General features: G+C 51.6%; 1 protein-coding gene across 3 annotated transcripts in view; it reads left to right on the forward strand.

Annotated features, from left to right (window-relative positions):
* LOC134945416 (ankyrin repeat and fibronectin type-III domain-containing protein 1-like) overlaps positions 1–23,039 on the forward strand; it is a 1,003,308-nt gene that overhangs the window by 287,650 nt on the left and 692,619 nt on the right. For all 3 annotated transcript variants that reach the window (XM_063934677.1, XM_063934674.1, XM_063934676.1), the window contains one exon: positions 3,850–3,926. In XM_063934677.1, the coding sequence (XP_063790747.1) occupies positions 3,850–3,926 (77 nt within the window). The remainder of the gene's footprint in view (positions 1–3,849; positions 3,927–23,039) is intronic.

The following is a 23,039-nucleotide window of genomic DNA, read 5'->3' on the forward strand; positions in this document are numbered from 1 at the left end:
ATATTTTTTTATTTCTTTAAAAAAATATTTCCCCCCCAAAACAGTGAAACATCGATCGGGAACATCGCGACCATCAAAACATCGTGACTTTAGTTTTTAGATCCCAGACAGCTGCCAGGTACACATGGGGGGTCTGGGGGTGGTTTTGGGGGGTTGTTTTACCCTTACCAGCGGCTGCTATTGTCTGCAGCCACTGGAGGGGGGATTCCTGCCGTGCTGACCGATCAGCAATGATCGGCAGCACGGCAGACACAGGGGGAGAGTGCAGGGAGGCAGAGGGACTGTCCGGTCCCTCTGCCAGCAGCAGCGGAGGGAAGTTTCTCTTCCCTGCCGCTGCTAACACAGTTTATCTGACTGGTCGCATCCTGTGCGACCAGGTCAGATAAAACACTTGCAGACATGGTCGCATCTGATGCGACCATGCCAGGCAAGTGGTTAAATAAGTGGTCGGGAAAAGGTTAAACATGCCATAATAAATAAATACACAAACGTAAAAGAACCAGTATTGCACTGCCTAAGTGTTATGCACACCAGTGCCTGCAGGAATGTACTGGTGTCAGAACTGTTATGCACTCCAGTACCTACAGGAATGTACTGGTGTTTGAACTGTTATGCACACCAGTGCCTGCAGGAATGTACTGGTGTCTGAACGGATAGGTATGCAAAGCAAATGAACTCACAGACAGACACAGAAGGTGATAGGGTAACAAAATACACACAAAGTGAACAGAGAAGCCCAGAGGCTAAGGAACTGGGTGTCTCCCTAGTATTAGTAATGCTCAGATGGGAAAAGCAAGATGTTGTGTTTTAATACGTAGAGAACCCGAAATGCTGTTGCTAAGGGCAACAGCAAAACCCTAAAGGGTTACCAACGGGTGTGGCAGTAAACTCCTTGGTCAGAGATGGAATGATAGACACAAGGAGAGTCTCCACAATCCTAATTCTCACTTGCAGTGCACAGGTTCAGCTTACTGCCACTAAACTGACACCTGACACCTTGCACAGTGAGACAGGATTTAGGCAGGCAAGTCTTAGAATACAGCCGCAAACTTGCTAAGTTCACAGAGTAGTAAAAGAACCCCAGCAAGCTAAACGACTGACTCCAGTCTTACTGCTAGGTCTGGATTGGCAGAGTGTAGTACCAAATCCCCAGGCCTATTTGCAGTAAGCAACAACAAATACAAAGCTACACAGTACTGGCTAACTTTCAGGAACTGACTAACCAACAAAGATTCAGCAGCATCTGCTTAACCTGAGAAGAGGCCTTATAAAGCAGGTGCTGTCCACGCCCCACTCAGACCTCACAGACTGTGGGCACAAAAACCAGCACCGGATCCCCTGCCGTGCACAGAGCCTGTAACCACTGCACAGCAAAAGACCCGAACCGGAGTATCAGCTGCGCTCAGGTTACTCCGCTAGCACTTGTCTCCCGGTTGCCATGACGACGTGACAGCACAGGGCAGGAGACCCTAACACTAAGCACACCTTCCTCCACCTCATGGTAAGGCTCCTGCCTCTTCTTCCTAGTAGTTACTCCCTGGTCCGTGCACTGATTGAGGACTCAGATCCACACACACAGCAAACTTGGTAGAAGAAGCGGCTACCACTTGGCATGTGCAGCAGTTTGCTCTGTCCCATAAACTGCATGTTGTGGCAGCAGCTCTAGTAATCAGGAACACCCCCCCCCCCCCCCTCCCTGTGTTTACCTGGCTCATAGATACACCATTGCTCCCCTGTACATGTCTTTTCCTCTGAGCCCAAACCCGCTGTCTACATTCTTACCATCACCCTACTTACCTGTCCAGTGCTTACGGTGAGGTGACTCACCAGGAAGTTTTGGTGCTTCTCAACATTATTTTTGTTCCATATTTATGTGAAACTACCTGCCAGGGCAGTCCATACGGAAGGGACTTGTCCCAGTGAGGAGAAAGGTGCCCTGCAGTTGCTGTCTTTTACAAATGTGCACAGTGCGCTACCGCCTACTGACGCAGGAACACCTACTGAGGAGCATTTCCCTGTGTTCTGGGAGAATGGTGCTGTTCCCTAGTGACGGCAGATGGCATCATGGTTTTGAGAGATCTTTCTAAATATTGTCTGTGTGCACAACCCCCTTTTAATCCTAGGGACTGCATCACTGTGCGTTCGAGGTGGAGTAGTCAGTGATTTCTCTGCACTGTTATCTATAATAAATATCAATAAATTATATTTTAGGCTTTCTCCAGCTGTAAAGCCTTTTTGTAGTTTACTAAATGGAGCCCTAAAGCTCTTTAGTACATTGTCAGTCTGGTAGATTGTCAGTGTGTAGATGACTCATTCTGTATCCCTGGCACAGTCACCACCCCTGCAGCCCCAACAATGTAATACTTGGTGCAGTGGACAGGATAGATACAGGAGAAAGCGGGTTCCCCATTATCTGACCTGTTTCCAAAAATAACCCTGAGCAGTGAGCACGCAGTTTGTGCATCCAAAGGTTTAAACTGCTTTTCCACCAAAATCCAGGGTCTAACCCGGATTTTTTACCTGGCGTTTTGCCAGGTCTCACTCTTCAATGTCCCCATTTCCACTGCACTGTATTCTCGCGTTTTTCCCAGGTTGACACCATTTCCACTGCATAAGGGAAAACCAGAGAGAGCACAATAAAACCTGTGTTGTCATAAAAATGTCCTTTGTTGTGGCTCTCTGTGACCAGGGCCCTCTCTATGCTCTGTCACCTGTGCCCAGCGCCCAATCTGTAGCCTGTGTGTGTCCAGCGCTGTGCCCAGATCTCCCAACAGCAACCAGCATGTGACACCAACTTCTCCAGCGCTCTCTGTGTACTGTCACCTGTGCCCAGCGTCAATTTGTAGCCTGTGCCCAGCTCTCGGCGAGGACATCAGCTGCCAGCGCCCAGGAGGAACCAATCAGCGGCTTTTGGGAAATTCCTGGGTCGAAAATCCCGGTTAAGAGCTGTTTCCACTGCAGCTCACCCAGGAAGGACCCGCTTAAAATCCTGCTTGGGAGCAGGGTATAAATCCCAGATCACTTTTTGACTTGTAGCTGTTTCCACTGACAAAAATCCCAGGTAGGTGCGCATTTATGTAAAAAAAAACGCGCTTTTCATGTCAGGTGGGTTTAGATTGGGCAGTCACTGTATGAAGTGTTACTGGGCATATCTCCTGGACATAGGCGTTTCTAGAGAGGAGGGGACCCGTGTGCAGACTCCGTGTGTCGGCCCCCTTCTCTCCCATAGCCGTCGCGCCGCTGCTAGCGCTCTGAGCGCTGTAGACTCTGGCACAGTGCCAGAGTATATAGCACATGCGCAGGACTCCAAAAAATGGCCGCCGTGCCATTTTTCGGAGTCCTGCACATGCGCTGTAGAGTGGTCAGTGCGATGGCTACGGGAGAGGAGAGGGCCCACACACGGTCAGCGATGAACTCCGGAAAGGTAAGTATAGGAGCACCCATTATAGATATGCCAATGCCACTGGACACGTCTGTGAGTAGGGCATTAACATTTTCACTTTCTCTCAGCATGTACTTTCACATGCTCACTTTTGCTGGTCTATTGATAGTTTGATTTCCTAAGAGGCTCGGTTCTGTGACCGTATATAAATTATAAACATGTGATTAGCCCTTTAACGACGTGCTTTATGTAAAACTATACATCTTATTATTGTATAATAGCATTTAATGTACTATACAGTGTTTGTACGCTAACATGCTGTAATGCTACATGTTCCTTCCCTGTGTAGGAAGCCACAGTATACCACTGCACTATTATGTTAATTGCATTTCCATTGCATTGAAAAACTGTCTCAATTTCCTTCTGAGACTGGAGAACTGATATTACCATTTTTCTTGAAACCTTAGGAGAGGAAAGCGTTCATCTTATTGGAGCTGGGGTCACATCTTGCTGTGGAGACTCGTTCCCCGCAGGACTCAGAAATGTAAGTGACGGTGTTTCATCTAAGCAAGATATGAGCCAGGCATGCTCTGGAGCTATTGTAGAGTCTGTCACATAATGGGTGTCATTTCCACTAAAAGCAAGCCTGCATAAATAGTGTATTGCCAGGCCTTATACTGAGTTGTGCACATCTAAGGTTCAGTGGTGCCGAGAGGGGGGAGGAGGTACATATTACCCAGGCTTTTTTGGGAGGAGGGGGTACTTTTTTTCTTTATTATAAATCAGTGGGCGGACGGGCATGTGAGCGGTGGGTCAGGTCACCGGGAGGAGGGAGTTATGTGTGTGTCACCTGGCTGTTTGTCACTTGTTGTGGACGTTCCTCACAGCCACTTCCAGCTGCCGCTACCACTGCTAGGGTGTCGCGAGATGATGACATCATCATCATCTCGAGAGTCAATCTCTACAGCTAGCTCTGGACGGGTGGTCTTCTGTATGCCGAATGTCGGGATCCCGGCGCACAGTATACCGGCGCCGGAATCCCGACACCCGGCATACCGACAACTATTCTCCCTCGTGGGGGTCCACGACCCCCCTGGAGGGTGAATAAAATAGTGTGGAGCGCGTAGCGCGCCACCGTGCCCGAAGCGTGGCGAGCGCAGCGAGCCCGCAAGGGGCTCCTTTGCGCTCGCCACGCTGTTGGTATGCTGGCGGTCGGGCTCCCGGCACCAGTATGCTGGGCGTCGGGAGCCCGAGCGCCGGCATACCGTACGACACCCCTCTGGACAGCCTATTCAGAATCAGCAGGCTCCGGGCGGCGAGCAGGGACTGAAAGGGGCAGGCATGCAGCTGGCTGGGCGTGGCCCATGGGTTTAAGAAGTGGCAGGGCTCAGCTCAGTTGTAATAATCAGCAGCAGGGCTGTCACCTCGTCGGGAGCTAGCCTGTTAGGCTGCAACACTGTGAATTGAGAACTGTGACTGTGAGTGACACACAGTCACTGTGGTGCGGCAGGCAGATACTAACAATTTATTAATTCTATATAAATATTCTATAATACCTGCATCCATACATTACCATTAGTGTTAGTAATATATATATATATATATATATATATATATAGAGAGAGAGAGAGAGAGAGAGAGAGAGAGAGAGAGAGAGAGACAGAGAGAGAAATATATATATATATATATATATATATATATATATATATATATACACTGTGGCCACACCCACTCCAGGTGGTTCCTGGGAAGTCGTTGTACCGGGGCCCAGGATTTCTCTTGGCAGCCCTGCTAAGGTTCTGCATTGGCAGTATACGTGCAGTGTTCATTTTGTTGACTAAAATTGTAACTAAAAGTATTTGTCCACTACAGTTTAATTCAGGACTAAAATTAGGCTAAAATGAAAGCTGGGATCCACTGACTAAGGGGGTGATTCAGTAAGGATCGCTTATGCGTTCGCAGGGAAGGGTGAGGCGGTAATGATGTGGCCTAGGACTGCGTTGCGAGACCAAGTTTCCTTGGCCTCGCAAGCCGCCCTGTGTAGGCAAGATTAAAATCTAAAACTCAATATAAAATCCTTGTCAAAATTAACACTGGAATTAGAGTTTTACATCAGGATAAAAATTAGACTAAAATGAAAGCCGAGATCTACTGACTATGGGGGTGATTCAGTGGTATCCGGTCTCTAGGTCGACCACACTTAGGTCGACAGTCATTAGGTAGACCGCTATTGGTCGACATGCCTTAGGTCGACATGGTTACTAGGTCGACATGACAAAAGGTCGACATAAGTTTTTCACAATTTCTTTTCTTAATTTTTGTTAACCTTTTCATACTTTACGATCAACGTGCACTACGATAGGGAACGGCAACCAGTGCCGAACACATCAGCAACGGAGTGAGGCACCTTTCCCGAAGCATGTGAGGGGACACGGTGCACTAATTGTGGTTCCCCGTCAGTCTACAAAGAAAACGACACCCAAAAATTTAAAAAAAACTCATGTCGACCTTTTGTCATGTCAACCTTCCTCATGTCGACCTAATGCTTGTGTTGACCTATTCTAGGTGTCGACTTAGTCACTGTTGACCAATAGTGGTCGACCTAGTGACTGTCGACCTACGTGTGGTCGACCCTATGAACCACACCCGATTCAGTAAGGATCACTTATGCAATCCTTACTGCATTTCCCGGGGTCCTGAGCATGCCTCTGCCTGATTGACTGGCAGAGGTGTTCATGGGGAGGAACGGGGGTGGGGTGCACACGTTTCCTGGGAGTGGCATGGCATATGGACTGCATCGCAAACGCATTTTTCTTGGCCTCGTAAGCTGCCCTGCGACAGCAAGCATGAGTTCAGGTTTACTCAGCCCGCCATTGCAGATGAACATGTCGTTGCAGAACATGCCATTGCAGTAAATAAATAGGATTACATGGGCCGCCGGAGAGGTAATCCGCGGGTGGGGATTTAGGTTTAAGCTGCGGGGAGAGGGTTAAGGTTTGGCACCCCCATGGAGGGTTAGGCTGAGGGGGGGAGGGAGGGTTAGGTTTAGGCTTGGGAAGAAAAATGTAGGGTTAGGCACCACCAGGGAGAGTTAGGGTTAAGGGCCCCATACACTACAACGATATGTCTGAGGCTGACGTCAGAGGCAATTTCCCTTGAACTCTCCCGGGAGCTTCCCGGGAGTGGTTCCATACGATTTGGTACATTTTGCATGCAATATATCGTATGCGATCCCAGCCATGCCTGCAGGAACCGACATATCACGAGTGCAGCACTAACGATCTAGGGGAACCGATCCGACCCTCACTTGGCCGCGCATCGGATCGGTTCGGATACACAGCCAAAATACGGACATATACTAATTAACTAAGCTAACCCTGATCCTAAACTCCCCTAACCCTAACCTACCTTTCCCACAGCCTAAAGCAACCCCCCATCCTGCAGCCTAAAGGGCCCCATACACTAGAACAATTATGCCCGATTTCCCCCAATATATCGGCCTAAATTGGGCTGAAATCGGGCATAATTGTTCTAGTGTATGGGGACCTTTAGGCTGCAGGATGGGGGGGTTGCTTTAGGCTGTGGGAAAGGTGGGTTAGGGTTAGGGATCAGGGTTAGCTTAGTTAATTCGTATATGTCCGTAATTTAAACATCAGGATGCCAGTGTTGGTATTTTGACAGCTGGCATCCCAATCGTCGGGATCCCGATACCAACCCGCACGACCAAATCATGCAAATTGCCCTATGCAAACCGACCCAGACTCAATCTGCATTCGGCCCTCTGTCTGTATAATGAAACGCTTCTCCTTCCTCCACCTTAGTTCCACTGTAAGGGCTTGCTCACACAGTCAAGACTTTCATTACGCAGTTTCAAAACAGCTAATGAAAAATTAATAGAAAAAGAACCCAAATGTAGGCCAGGGGACCGGCGGTAGGATAAAGTATTCAGCAGTGTTGGTACAGATGTTATTGCAGATTTCTCACAAAGAGAACAAAAGTTTACTACTGTGAATCCATATGGAGACCCATGTAAATCAGAAGAATGCTGTGTTCTAATGGGAGAATTCTTCAACTTCGGTGTTTGTTTGGGATTGTGGAGGAGGCGGAGGAGAGACCCATGTGATTTGTGAGATACCCTTTACCAAAAACTCAGCTGCATTATGACCCTCATTCCGAGTTGTTCGCTTTTCGCAGCAGTGCACACGCTAAGCCACCGCCCTCTGGGAGTGAATCTTAGCTTAGCAGAATTGCGAACGAAGTATTCGCAATATAGCGAAAAGATTTTTCTGTGCAGTTTCTGAGTAGCTCGAGACTTACTCTTCCAGTGCGATCAGTTCAGTGCTTGTCGTTCCTGGTTTGACGTCACAAACACACCCAGCGTTCGCCCAGCCACTCCCCCGTTTCTCCAGCCACTCCCGCGTTTTTCCCAGAAACGGCAGCGTTTTTTCACACACTCGCATAAAACGGCCAGTTTCCGCCCAGAAACACCCACTTCCTGTCAATCACACTACGATCAGCAGAACGAAGAAAAAACCTCGTAATGCCGTGAGTAAAATACCAAACTTCTTAGCAAAGTTACTTGGCGCAGCCGCAGTGCGAACATTGCGCATGCGCAGTTAGCGGAAAATCGCACCGATGCGAAGGAAAATAACGAGCGAACAACTCGGAATGAGGGCCTATGTTTATAAACAGGGAATTTTCAAATTTAAGCCACGCGGTGCCTTACTGTCAGCTAAAAGGTGATTGGACAGTCCGTCTAATGCTGGTCATATACTACACAGCCACTGGTGATGATCCCACCAATGGGGTAACAGCAACGTGATGAAATGATTTAGCGTGCTTCCATATACTAAACAATCTTAACTTCACTGAATAAGATCGTCAGAACAACAAGGAAATCAATTAATGTTCACACACTTTTTCTGATTAGATTATATCCTGAGCATTTATCAATCAATCATATGCTGGTAATTCAGATGAGGCATTTAGGCAGAGGTGGCAACTCGTGGTAATCATGCAAAATCATAGATAACTAGAGTACCTTAAATGATAAATTGGCCAACAATTATTAATCATTTAAGGTACTAAATGCCTCATCTGAATTACCAGCATATGATTGATTGATAAATGCTCAGGATATAATCTAATCAGAAAAAGTGTGTGAACATTAATTGATTTCCTGTATATGAAAATCACTGCATTATTCTTATGCACTTTGGCATAGGAGAATAAGAGGAGATTAGCTATGTTATTTGAATGAATTAGTTCAAACAATTATACATTTCTGATTATTTATTAGAGCTCTATCTCTTCTTAGCACTCTCTCATCTGGCTGATAGCTGTGCTGGCTTGGGCTCTGCCCTTCCCAGCGTATACTTGGCTATCACAACAGAAAGTAGAAGTGTTCCTTTCTTCCTTCTGCCTTGATTCTAAGGGGAGGCAGATCAACCAATTCATGATCTTCCCCTAGTCAAAAACTGGTGATGGTTCTCTTTTCCAACACTCTCTCATCTGGAAAAGCCTGGGGCCAATTTATCCAGTGACGTATAGCAGGCAGAGTACAGACAGCAGAAGTGGGTTCTCTCTTCCTTCATATGTCATCTTCATTATTCAAGGTCGTACTATCCTGAGAGTAGCCCGATCTTCTATCTCGGAAGCTGATAGGATAGACCTGGTTAGTACTTTGAAGGGGGACCACTTAGGAATACCAGGCACTGTGGATATCACCAAGATGATCACCTATATCTTCATGTGAAAACACTGGTGGGGCAGTTCTAATCTGCTCACCTTCATTCATCTAATCTATATTTCACCTCTTTCTCTCTTCTATTTCTGATTAATAGATATTTAATATGTTTGGACCACCTAGGTCGATATTTTAATGGAATAAAATAAAAGTTAAGTTTTAGATTATTCATCATCATATCACTTCACTACATATTGATTAATTATCATTACCATTTTCAATTAAGAGTGCTCCCGAAAAGGATTTCTTTTGTCTTGTCTCCCTTCTATGGAATTCCTGTGTATGGCCTGGTGCGTTACGGACTATTCTTTATTATGTCCTTGTGTGCAGTGCCAGATTAAGGTCCTCATGGGCCTGGAGCTAAAATTTATGAAGGGCCTATTGTATGCCGCTGTGGGGGTGTGACCAGTGCTGTGTGTGTGTGTGTGTGTGTGTGTGTGTGTGTGTGTGTGTGTGGTGTGTGTGTGTTCTCAGTGCTTAAATTATTATATTACAATAAATATTTTATTAAGAACAGAGGAAAAAAGGGAGAAGAACAGTGGAAGATGGGAGGAAGAACAGGGTCTAGATGGGAGGAAGACGGGAGAGATACAGGGGGAAGAATAGTAGGTATACAATAGACAAGCTTGGCAGCGCTGGTAATTTAAATTATTCAATAATACATGGATAAAAAATTAATTTAATCTAAATGTTTAAAAAAACATACATTGCATGCATATATAAACACCTATATGATAAACTGCAATTAGTAATCCTGCCCAACCGTCCATACACAGTAAACGTGTCCATTCCTATGATGACCCCTTTTGTGTAACTCTCGGACAAGCTCCTAGATATGCACTGTCCCTTTATATTATAGTTGCCACTCCACCGCTAGATGTTCTGAAGGTACTTGGTCCAGTTTCTCTGACGTCCTAAGTGGATGCTGGGACTCCGTAAGGACCATGGGGATTAGCGGCTCCGCAGGAGACTGGGCACAACTAAAGAAAGCTTTAGGACTACCTGGTGTGCACTGGCTCCCTTCCACTAAGACCCTCCTCCAGACCTCAGTTAGATTCTTGTGCCCGGCTGAGCTGGATGCACACTAGGGGCTCTCCTGAGCTCCTAGAAAGAAAGTATATTTAGGTTTTTTATTTTACAGTGAGATCTGCTGGCAACAGACTCACTGCAGCGAGGGACTAAGGGGAGAAGAAGCGAACCTACCTAACAGGTGGTAGTTTGGGCTTCTTAGGCTACTGGACACCATTAGCTCCAGAGGGATCGACCGCAGGACCCGACCTTGGTGTTCGTTCCCGGAGCCGCACCGCCGTCCCCCTTACAGAGCCAGAAGCATGAAGAGTCCGGAAAATCGGCGGCAGAAGACTTCGGTCTTCACCAAGGTAGCGCACAGCACTGCAGCTGTGCGCCATTGCTCCTCATGTACACCTCACACTCCGGTCACTGATGGGTGCAGGGCGCTGGGTGGGGGCGCCCTGAGGGCAATATAAGACACCTTGGATGGCAAATCATCACAATATATAGTCCCAGGGCTATATATGTGATAAATTACCCCTGCCAGAATCCATAAAAAAGCGGGAGAAAAGTCAGCCGAAAAAGGGGCGGGGCTTCTCCCTCAGCACACTGGCGCCATTTTTTCTTCACAGTGCAGCTGGAAGACAGCTCCCCAGGCTCTCCCCTGTAGTTTTCAGGCTCAAAGGGTTAAAAAGAGAGGGGGGGCACTAAATTTAGGCGCAATATATGTATACAAGCAGCTATTTGGGGAAAAATCACTCAGTTATAGTGTTAATCCCTGCATTATATAGCGCTCTGGTGTTTGCTGGCATACTCTCTCTCTGTCTCCCCAAAGGACTTTGTGGGGTCCTGTCCTCAGTCAGAGCATTCCCTGTGTGTGTGCGGTGTGTCGGTACGGCTGTGTTGACATGTTGGATGAGGAAGGTTACGTGGAGGTTATGTGGGGCCGACACCAGAGTGGATGGATAGGTGGAAGGTATTAACCGACAATGTCAACTCCTTACATAAAAGGCTGGATGACGTAGCAGCTGTGGGACAGCCGGCTTCTCAGCCCGCGCCTACCCAGGCGTCTCAAAGGCCATCAGGGGCTCAAAAAACGCCCGTTACCTCAGATGGCAGACACAGATGTCGACACGGAGTCTGACTCCAGTGTCGACGAGGTTGAGACATATACACAATCCACCAGGAACATCCGTTACATGATCTCGGCAATGAAAAATGTGTTACGCATTTCTGACATGAACCCAAGTACCACATAAAAGGGGTTTTATTTTTGGGGAGAAAAAGCAGCCAGTGTTTTGTTCCCCCATCAGATGAATGAATGAAGTGTGTAAAGAAGCGTGGGTTCCCCCGATAAGAAACTGGTAATTTCTAAAAAGTTACTGATGGCGTACCCTTTCCCGCCAGAGGATAGGTCACGTTGGGAGATATCCCTTAGGGTGGATAAGGCGCTCACACGTTTGTCAAAAAAGGTGGCACTGCCGTCTTAGGATACGGCCACCTTGAAGGAGCCTGCTGATAAAAAGCAGGAGGCTATCCTGAAGTCTGTATATACACACTCAGGTTATATACTGAGACCTGCAATTGCCTCAGCATAAATAGTGTTGCTGCAGCGTGGTCTGATACCCTGTCAGATAATATTAATACTCTAAGACAGGGATAATAGTTTGCTAACATCGAGCATATTAAAGACGTCATCTTATATATAAAGGATGCACAGAGGGATATTTGCCGGCTGGCATCCAGAATTCATGCAATGTCCATTCTGCCAGGAGGGTATTAGAAACCCGGCAGTGGACAGGTGATGCTGCCTGTAAAAGGCACATGGAGATTCTGCCTTATAAGGGTGAGGAATTGTTTGGGGATGGTCTCTGGGACCTCGTATCCACAGCAACAGCTGAGAAGAATTTTTTTTACCTCAGGTTTCCTCACAGCCTAAGAAAGCACCGTATTTTCAGGTACAGTCCTTTCGGCTTCAGAAAAGCAAGCGGGTCAAAGGCGCTTCCTTTCTGCACAGAGACAAGGGAAGAAGGAAAAAGCTGCACCAGCAGCCAGTTCCCAGGATCAAAAATCTTCCCCCGCTTCCTCTGAGTCCACCGCATGACGCTGGGGCTCCACAGGTGGAGACAGGTGCGGTAGTGGCGCGACTCGGGAACTTTAGGGACCAGTGGGCTTGCCCACAGGTGGATCCCTAGGTTCTGCAAATAGTATCACAGGGATACAGGCTGGAGTTCGAGGCGACTCCCCCTCGCCGTTACCTCACATCAGCCTTGCCTGCTGCCCTCGGAGAAAGGTAGTACTGGCGGCAATTCACAAGCTGTACTTCCAGCAGGTGAAATCAAGGTACCCCTCTTTCAACAAGGCCGGGGTTACTATTCCAAAATGTTGTGGTACCGAAACCAGACGGTTCGGTGAGACCCATTCTAAAATTAAAAGCCTTGAACACTTATATACGAAGGTTCAAGTTCAAAATGGAATCGCTCAGGGCGATTATTGCAAGCCTGGAGAATTTCATGGTATCACTGGACATCAAGGATGCTTACCTGCATGTCCCTATTTACCCTCTTCACCAGGAGTACCTCAAAATTGTGGTACAGGATTGTCATTACCAATTCCAAACGTTGCCGTTGGTCTGTCCCCGGCACCGAGGTATTTACCAAGGTAATGGCCGAAATAATTATCCCGTACTTGGACGTTCTCCTTATAAAGGCGAGGTCCAGGGAGCAGTTGTTCGTCGGAGTAGCACTATCTCGGGAAGTGCTACAACAGCACGGCTGGATTCTGAATATTCCAAAGTCGCAGCTGGTTCCTACGACGCGTCTACTGTTCCTGGATATGGTTCTGGACACAGAACAGGATAAAAAGGGTTTCTCCTGGAGGAGAAGTCCAAGGAGTTGTCGTCTCTAGACAGAGACCTCCTAATACGTATACAGGTGTCGGTGCATCAATGCACGCGAGCCCTGGGAAAGATGGTAGCTTCTTACGAAGAAATTCCATTCGCCAGGTCCCATGCAAGGATTTTCCAGTGGGATCTGTTGGACAAGTGGTCCGGGTCGCATCTTCAGATGCATCGGCGGATAACCCTGTCTCCAAGGGCCAGGGTGTCGCTGTTGTGGTGGCTGCAGAGTGCTCATCTTCTAGGGGGCCGCAGATTCGGCATCAGGACTGGGTCCTGGTGACCACGGATGCCAGCCTTCGAGGCTGGGGGGCAGTCACACAGGGAAGAAACTTCCACGGCTATGGAAAAGTCAGGAGGCTTCCCTACACATAAATATTCTGGTACTAAGGGCCATTTACAATGCCCTAAGTCAGGCTAGATCCTGCTTCAACACCGGCCGGTGCTGATCCAGTCAGACAACATCACGGCGGTCGCTCATGTAAACCGACAGGGCGGCACAAGAAGCAGGATGGCGATGGCAGAAGCCACAAGGATTCTCCGATGGGCGGAAAATCATGTGTTAGCACTGTCAGCAGTGTTCATTCCCGGAGTGGACAACTGAGAAGCAGACTTTCTCAGAAGACACGACCTCCACCCGGGAGAGTGGGGACTTCATCCAGAAGTCTTCCAAATGATTGTACACCGTTGGGAAAGGCCACAGGTGGACATGATGGCGTCCCGCCTTAACTAAAAGTTACAAAGATATTGCGCCAGGTCAAGGACCCTCAGGCGATAGCTGTGCACGCTCTGGTAACACCGTGGGTGTACCAGTCGGTGTATGTGTTCCCTTCTCTGCCTCTCTTACCCAGGGTAATGAGAATAATAAGAAGGAGAGGAGTAAGAACTATGGCCCTCATTCCGAGTCGTTCGCTCGGTATTTTTCATCGCATCGCAGTGAAATTCCGCTTAGTACGCATGCGCAATATTCGCACTGCGACTGCGCCAAGTAATTTTACAATGGAGATAGTATTTTTACTCACTGCTTTTTCTTCGCTCCGGCGATCGTAGTGTGATTGACAGGAAATGGGTGTTACTGGGCGGAAACAGGCCGTTTTATGGGCGTGCGGGAAAAAACGCTACCGTTTCCGGAAAAAACGCAGGAGTGGCCGGGGAAACGGAGGAGTGTCTGGGCGAACGCTGGGTGTGTTTGTGACGTCAAACCAGGAACGACAAGCACTGAACTGATCGCAGATGCCGAGTAAGTGTGGAGCTACTCAGAAACTGCTAAGTAGTTTGTAATCACAATATTGCGAATACATCGTTCGCAATTTTAAGATGCTAAGATACACTCCCAGTAGGCGGCGGCTTAGCGTGAGCAACTCTGCTAAAATCGCCTTGCGAACGATCAACTCGGAATGAGGGCCTATACTCATTGTTCTGGGTTGGCCAAGAAGAGCTTGGTAACCAGAACTCCAAGAAATGATCTCAGAGGACCCATGGCCTCTGCCGCTCAGACAGGACCTGCTGCAGCATGGGGCCTGTCTGTTCCAAGATGCACCGCGGCTGCGTTTGATGGCATGGCGGTTGAACGCCGGATCCTGAAGGAACAGGGAATTCCGGAGGAAGTTATCCCTACGCTATTTAAAGCTAGGAAAGAAGTGAACGCAAACCATTATCACCGCATATGGCGGAAATATGTTGCGTACTGTGAGGCCAGGAAGGCCCCAAAGGAGGAATTTCAGCTAGGTCGATTTCTGCACTTCCTACAGTCAGAGGTGACTATGGGCCTAAAATTGGGTTCCATTAAGGTCCAGATTTCGGCTCTATCGATTTTCTTCCAAAATTGAACTGGCTTCACTGCCTGAAGTTCAGACTTTTGTTAAGGGAGTGCTGCATAGTCAGCCCCCGTTTGTGCCTCCAGTGGCACCGTGGGATCTCAACGTGGTGTTGGATTTCCTGAAGTCGCATTGGGTTGAGCCACTTAAATTTGTGGAGCTATAATACCTCACGTGGAAAGTGGTCATTCTGTGGGCCTTGGCGTCGGCCAGGCGTGTATCAGAATTGGCGGCTTTGTCATACAAAAGCCCTTATCTGTATTTTATATGGATAAGGCGGAATTGAGGACTCGTTCCCAATTCCTTCCTAAGGTGGTATCAGTTTTTCATGGGAACCAACCTATTGTGGTGCCTGCGGCTACTTGGGACTTGGAGGATTCCAAGTTACTGGACGTAGTCAGGGCCCTGAAAAGTATATGTTTCCAGGACAGCTGGAGTCAGGAAAACTGACTCGCTATTTCTCCTGTATGCACCCAACAAGCTGGGTGCTCCTGCTTCTAAGCAGACGATTGCTCGCTGGATCTGTAGCACGATTCAACTTGCACATTCTGCGGCTGGACTGCCGCACCCTAAATCTGTAAAAGCCCATTCCACGAGGACAGTGGGCTCTTCTTGGGCGGCTGCCCGAGGGGTCTCGGCTTTACAACTTTGCCGAGCTGTTACTTGGTCGGGTTAAAACATTTTTGTAAGAGTTTACAAGTTTGATACCCTGGCTGAGGAGGACCTAGAGTTTGCTCATTCGGTGCTGCAGAGTCATCCGCACTCTCCCGCCCGTTTGGGAGCTTTGGTATAATCCCCATGGTCCTTACGGAGTCCCAGAATCCACTTAGGACGTCAGAGAAAATAAGATTTTACTCACCGGTAAATCTATTTCTCGTAGTCCGTAGTGGATGCTGGGCGCCCATCCCAAGTGCGGATTGTCTGCAATACTTGTTTATAGTTATTGCCTAACTAAAGGGTTATTGTTGAGCCATCTGTTGAGAGGCTCAGTTATATTTCATACTGTTAACTGGGTATAGTATCACGAGTTATACGGTGTGATTGGTGTGGCTGGTATGAGTCTTACCCGGGTTCAAAATCCTTCCTTATTGTGTCAGCTCTTCCGGGCACAGTATCCTAACTGAGGTCTGGAGGAGGGTCTTAGTGGGAGGAGCCAGTGCACACCAGGTAGTCCTAAAGCTTTCTTTAGTTGTGCCCAGTCTCCTGCGGAGCCGCTAATCCCCATGGTCCTTACGGAGTCCCAGCATCCACTACGGACTACGAGAAATAGATTTACCGGTGAGTAAAATCTTATTTTTTGCCGACTGTGGGTTTGTGCAGCTTCCTGGTTTCAAGCAGTTAAAAGAAGAGCAGGGGTTGGTGTAAGGGTTAAGAGGTGGATGATCAAGATGCTCCTAATGTGTTTCGCTGTATTGGGGTTACATCTTTCTCAAATGTGGACCAACCCCTGCCCTGCTTTAAAGTGGCTGAATGCAAACCATGAAGTGTGGTGGGGGTTAGCCTGGTGAGGGTGGTGGGTGAGCCTGGTGACAGGGGGAGGAGGGGGGGATTTGTCTGGTGAGCGGTTGGGTGAGCCTGGTGACAGGGGGAGGAGGGGGATTAGTCTGGTGAGGGGGGTGGGTAAGCCTGGTGACAGGGGGAGGAGGGGGGGATTAGTCTGGTGAAGGGGGTGCGTGAGCCCGGTGACAGGAGTAGGAGGGTGGGATTAGTCTGGTGAGGGGGGTGGCTGATCCCGGTGACAGGGGGAGGAGGGGGGATTAGTCTGGTGAGGGGGGTGGGTGAGCCCGGTGACAGGGGAGGAGGGGGGAATTAGTCTGGTGAGGGCGGTGGGTGAGCCCGGTGACAGGGGAGGAGGGGGGGATTAGTCTGGTGAGGGGGGTGGGTGAGCCCAGTGACAGGGAGAGGAGGGGGGATTAATCTGGTGAGGGGGGTGGCTGAGCCCGGTGACAGGGGAGGAGGAAGGGAATTAGTCTGGTGAGGGGGGTGGGTGAGCCTGGTGACAGGGGGAGGAGGGGGGTTAGCCTGGTGAGGGGGGTGGGTGAGCCCGGTGACAGGGGGAGGAGGGGGGATTAGCCTGGTGAGGGGGTGGTTGAGCCCGGTGACAGGGGGAGGAGGGGGTGGGATTAATCTGGTGAGAGGTGTGGGTGAGCCTGGTGACAGGGGTAGGAGGGGGGATTAGTCTGGTGAGGGGGTGGGTGAGCCCGGTGACGGGGGAGGAGGGGGAATTAATCTGGTGAGGGGGTGGGTGAGCCCGGTGACATGGGGAGGAGTGGGGATTAGTCTGGTGAGGGGGGTGGGTGAGCCCGGTGACAGGGGAGGAGGGGGGAATTAGTCTGGTGAGGGGGGTGGGTGAGCCCGGTAACAGGGAGAGGAGGGGGGTTAGCCTGGTGAGGGGGGTGGGTGAGCCCGGTGACAGGGGGAGGAGGGGGGTTAGCCTGGTGAGGGGGGTGGGTGAGCCCAGTGACAGGGGGAGGAGGGGGGTTAGCCTGGTGAGGGGGGTGGGTGAGCCTGGTGACAGGGGGAGTAGTGGGGATTAGCCTGGTGAGGGGGTGGTTGAGCCCTGGTGACAGGGGGAGTAGTGGGGATTAGCCTGGTGAGGGGGTGGTTGAGCCCAGTGACAGGGGGAGGAGGGAGGGGGATTAGTCTGGTGAGGGGTGTGGGTGAGCCTGGTGACAAGGGGAGGAGGGGGGATTAGTCTGGTGAGGGGGGTGGGTGAGCCCGGTGACAGGGGGAGGAGGGAGGATTAGTCTGGTGAAGGGGGTGCGTGAGCCCGGTGACAGGAGGAGGAGGGTGGGATTAGTCTGGTGAGGGGGGTGGGTGAGCCCGGTGACAGGGGAGGAGGGGGGGATTAGTCTGGTGAGGGGGGTGGGTGAGCCTGGTGACAGGGGGAGGAGGGGGGTTAGCCTGGTGAGGGGGGTGGGTGAGCCCGGTGACAGGGGGAGGAGGGGGGATTAGCCTGGTGAGGGAGTGGTTGAGCCCGGTGACAGGGGGAGGAGGGGGTGGGATTAATCTGGTGAGAGGTTTGGGTGAGCCTGGTGACAGGGGTAGGAGGGGGGATTAGTCTGGTGAGGGGGTGGGTGAGCCCGGTGACGGGGGAGGAGGGGGAATTAATCTGGTGAGGGGGTGGGTGAGCCCGGTGACATGGGGAGGAGTGGGGATTAGTCTGGTGAGGGGGGTGGGTGAGCCCGGTGACAGGGGAGGAGGGGGGAATTAGTCTGGTGAGGGGGGTGGGTGAGCCCGGTAACAGGGAGAGGAGGGGGGGTTAGCCTGGTGAGGGGGGTGGGTGAGCCCAGTGACAGGGGGAGGAGGGGGATTAGCCTGGTGAGGGGGGTGGGTGAGCCCAGTGACAGGGGGAGGAGGGGGTTAGCCTGGTGAGGGGGGTGGGTGAGCCTGGTGACAGGGGGAGTAGTGGGGATTAGCCTGGTGAGGGGGTGGTTGAGCCCAGTGACAGGGGGAGGAGGGAGTGGGATTAGTCTGGTGAGGGGTGTGGGTGAGCCTGGTGACAAGGGGAGGAGGGGGGATTAGTCTGGTGAGGGGGGTGGGTGAGCCCGGTGACAGGGGGAGGAGGGGGGATTAGTCTGGTGAGGGGGGTGGGTGAGACCGGTGACAGGGGGAGGAGGGGAGATTGGTCTGGTGAGGGGGGTGGGTGAGCCCGGTGACAGGGGGAGGAGGGAGGATTAGTCTGGTGAAGGGGGTGCGTGAGCCCGGTGACAGGAGGAGGAGGGTGGGATTAGCCTGGTGAGGGGGGTGGGTGAGCCCAGTGACAGGGGGAGGAGGGGGGTTAGCCTGGTGAGGGGGGTGGGTGAGCCCAGTGACAGGGGGAGGAGGGGGTTAGCCTGGTGAGGGGGGTGGGTGAGCCTGGTGACAGGGGGAGTAGTGGGGATTAGCCTGGTGAGGGGGTGGTTGAGCCCAGTGACAGGGGGAGGAGGGAGTGGGATTAGTCTGGTGAGGGGTGTGGGTGAGCCTGGTGACAAGGGGAGGAGGGGGGGATTAGTCTGGTGAGGGGGAGGGGGAGCCCAGTGACAGGGGGAGGAGGTGGGGGGATTAGTCTAGTGAGGAGGGTGGGTGAGCCTGGTGACAGGGGGAGGAGGGGGATTAGTCTGGTGAGGGAGTGGGTAAGCCTGGTGACAGGGGGAGGAGGGAGGATTAGTCTGGTGAAGGGGGTGCGTGAGCCCGGTGACAGGAGGAGGAGGGTGGGATTAGTCTGGTGAGGGGGGTGGGTGAGCCCGGTGACAGGGGGAGGAGGGGAGATTAGTCTGGTGAGGGGGGTGCGTGAGCCCGGTGACAGGGGGAGGAGGGGGGATTAGTCTGGTGAGGGGGGAGGGTGAGCCCAGTGACAGGGGGAGGAGGGGTATTAGTCTGGTGAGGGGGGGGTAAACCTGTTGACAGGGGGAGGAGGGGGGATTAGTCTGGTGAGGGGGGTGCGTGAGCCCGGTGACAGGGGAAGAAGGGGGGATTAGTCTGGTGAGGGGGGTGGGTGAGCACGGTGACAGTGGGAGGAGGGGGGATTAGTCTGGTGAGGGGGGTGGGTGAGCCCGGTGACAGGGGCAGGAGTGAGGATTAGTCTGGTGAGGGGGGTGGGTGAGCCCGGTGACAGGGGGAGGAGGGGGGATTAGTCTGGTGAGGGGGTTGGGTGAGCCTGTTGACAGGGGGCGGAGGGGGGATTAGTCTGGTGAGGGGGGTGGGTGAGCCCGGTGACAGGGGGAGGAGGGGAGATTAGTCTGGTGAGGGGGGTGGGTGAGCCCGGTGACAGGGGGAGGAGGGGGGGATTAGTCTGGTGAGGGGGAGGGGGAGCCCGGTGACAGGGGGAGGAGGGGGGGATTAGTCTGGTGAGGGGGTTGGGTGAGCCTGGTGACAGGGGGAGGAGGGGGATTAGTCTGATGAGGGGGGTGGGTAAGCCTGGTGACAGGGGGAGGAGGGGGGATTAGTCTGGTGAGGGGGGTGGGTGAGCCCGGTGACAGGAGGAGGAGGGTGGGATTAGTCTGGTGAGAGGTGTGGGTGAGCCTGGTGACAGGGGGAGGAGGGGGGATTAATCTGGTGAGGGAGGTGGGTGAGCCCGGTGTCAGGGGAGGAGGGGGGGATTAGTCTGGTGAGGGGGGTGGGTGAGCCTGGTGTCAGGGGGAGGAGGGGGGTTAGCCTGGTGAGGGAGGTGGGTGAGCCCGGTGACAGGGGGAGGAGGGGGGATTAGCCTGGTGAGGGGGTGGTTGAGCCCGGTGACAGGGGGAGGAGGGGGTGGGATTAATCTGGTGAGAGGTGTGGGTGAGCCTGGTGACAGGGGTAGGAGGGGGGATTAGTCTGGTGAGGGGGGTGGATGTGCCCGGTGACGGGGGAGGAGGGGGAATTAGTCTGGTGAGGGGGGTGGGTGAGCCTGGAGACATGGGGAGAAGTGGGGATTAGTCTGATGAGTGGGGTGGGTGAGCCCGGTGACAGGGAGAGGAGGGGGGATTAGTCTGGTGAGGGGGGAGGGTGAGCCCGGTGACAGGGGGAGATTGGGGGGGGATTAGTTTGGTGAGGGGGGTGGGTGAGCCTGGTGACAGGGGGAGGAGGGGGATTAGACTGGTGAGGGGGGTGGGTAAACCCAGTAACAGGAGGAGGAATGGGGATTAGTCTGGTGAGGGGGGGGGGGGTGAGCCCGGTGACAGGAGGAGGAGGGGGGGGGGATTAGTCTGGGGAGGGGGGTGGGTGATCCCGGTGACAGGGGGAGGAGGGGAGATTAGTCTGGTGAGGGGGGTGGGTGAGCCCGGTGACAGGGGGAGGAGGGGGGGATTAGTCTGGTGAGGGGGGTGGGTGAGCCCGGTGAGGGGGGGATTAGTCTGGTGAGGGGGGTGGTTTAGCCTGGTAACAAGGGTAGGAAAAGTGATGCTACTGTAACATATTGATAGCTCTGGGTTAATATATTCTCTATGTTACCTGTTACTGTCAGATGGTGACTCCAGCTCAGGAACAGGGTGCTCTGGGGTATCTGACCTACCAGCACACAGTGATAGTTTCACGTGAGACCAGGCCACCAATCACCGCACACAGCTGCAGCCGGCCTGCCCGGCATCTAGAGGGAGCCAAGTTTGAGAAAGGATTATACAACGGGAACCGCCAGAGCCGCCGATGCAGCATGGGCCTCTGAGTAGGCTGGAAGCATAATCCAGGCTGCCCAGCGCCCTTCTCTCCGTGCCTTAGCAGCCGCGTACGCTGTGCAATAGTATGGCCGAGCCGGCCTGGTCCCCTCCCACTCATCCCCTCAACACTGCGGCGGTGCAGGCAACAGCAGAGCAGTGCTGCTGGGTCTTAGTGCCGCTCGATCCTCCGGTTCCCAGTTCCCTGCAGCCGGCAGTAAAAAGAGGTGCTGTCGGGGTGGCTCTGCAGCTGTACCCATCAGACATCAGAGTCACTGGCAGGCTGTTGTAGGCAGCAGGAATTTATTTTCCTGTTAACAGCAGTATGTAGTTGCTGTGGGCCTATTTTGCTTGTGGGCCTGGAGCTGCAGCTCCATCAGCCCCATTGTTTATCGGGCCCTGCTTGTGTGGCTTCCGGTAGTACCTCTCTAAGAATGAACCTGGGCATTTCTGCGATTATGCTCTGGTGTATCCCTGTGACGTCTTTGGGGTATATGCAATTACGGTCGAATTCCCGAAATTGGCGAAAAACGGGACTTTTTCGCCCCAAAAAAAAAAAAATTGTCAATGCAATTCAGTACTTTCCGTTAAAAAAACGGACTTTCAAAATTCGACTTTTTGAAATTCGACTTTTGTCAAATTCGACTTTTCTGCAATGATACAAGTGCTGCAATTCGACCAAGGTATATTCGATTGAAGTTTGGAAATTCGACAACAGTGCTTTTAGACAGTAAATTCGTCATTTTCAATCCGCCACACTTTGGTGGGTGAAACTAATAAAAAAAAATTAAAACATGTTTTTTTTGGTGTTTTTTTTATTGGTAATAGCATATCTATTTATATTAGAAGGGATTAGGTACTTGGTTTGTCTTTTTTGGAGGCACAAGTATTTTTTATATATTTTTAAAAATAATATTTTTTATTTTATTTTATTTTTTAGATGGAATGGTAAAATCCCGGTAAAAAATGGCGTGGGGTCCCCCCTCCAAAGCATAACCAGCCTCGGGCTCTTCGAGCCGGTCCTGGTTCTAAAAATCCGGGGGGGGAAATGACAGGGGATCCCCCGTATTTTTAAAACCAGCACCGGGCTCTGCGCCTGGTGCTGGTGCAAAAAATACGGGGGACAAAAAGAGTAGGGGTCCCCCGTATTTTATACACCAGCATCGGGCTCCACTAGCTGGACAGATAATGCCACAGCCGGGGGTCACTTTTATACAGCGCCCGGCGGCCGTGGCATTAAATATCAAACTAGTCACCCCTGGCCGGGGTACCCTGGGGGAGTGGGGACCCCTTCAATCAAGGGGTCCCCCCCCCAGCCACCCAAGGGCCAGGGGTGAAGCCCGAGGCTGTCCCCCCATCCAAGGGCTGCGGATGGGAGGCTGATAGCCTTGAGAAAATGTAAAGAATATTGTTTTTTCCTGTAGTACTATAAGTCCCAGCAAGCCTCCCCCGCAAGCTGGTACTTGGAGAACCACAAGTACCAGCATGCGGGAGAAAAACAAGCCCGCTGGTACCTGTAGTACTACTGGGAAAAAAATACCCAAATAAAAACAGGAGACACACACCTTGAGAGTAAAACGTTATTACACACCTGCCGACACACACATACTTACCTATGTTGATACGCCGACTGCCACGTCTCCTGATCCGACGATCCGGGGTACCTGTGAATAAAACTATACTCACCTCAATCCAGTGTCCAGATATAAATCCACGTACTTGGCAAAAAAACAAACCGCATTTACCCGAACCATGGACTGAAAGGGGTCCCATGTTTACACATCAGACCCCTTTCCCCGAATGCCGGGACACCACGTGACTGCTGTCACCGAGGTCCCTTCAGCCAATCAGCGAGCGCAACGTCCTGGCACTCTGCTGATTGGCTGGACGTCTGAGCTGTCAGACAGCGCCTCGCAAAGCCTCTCCATTATACTCAATGGTGGGAACTTTGCGTTAGCGGTGAGGTCACCCGCGGTTAGCGGCTGACCGCGGGTAACCCCACCGCTGACGGCAAAGTTCCCACCATTGAAAGTAATGGAGGGAGCTGTGCGATGCGCTGTCTGAGGTCACACGCGCA

This window comes from Pseudophryne corroboree, chromosome 7 (genome assembly GCF_028390025.1).
Source record: "Pseudophryne corroboree isolate aPseCor3 chromosome 7, aPseCor3.hap2, whole genome shotgun sequence".
Classification (NCBI taxonomy): domain Eukaryota; kingdom Metazoa; phylum Chordata; class Amphibia; order Anura; family Myobatrachidae; genus Pseudophryne; species Pseudophryne corroboree.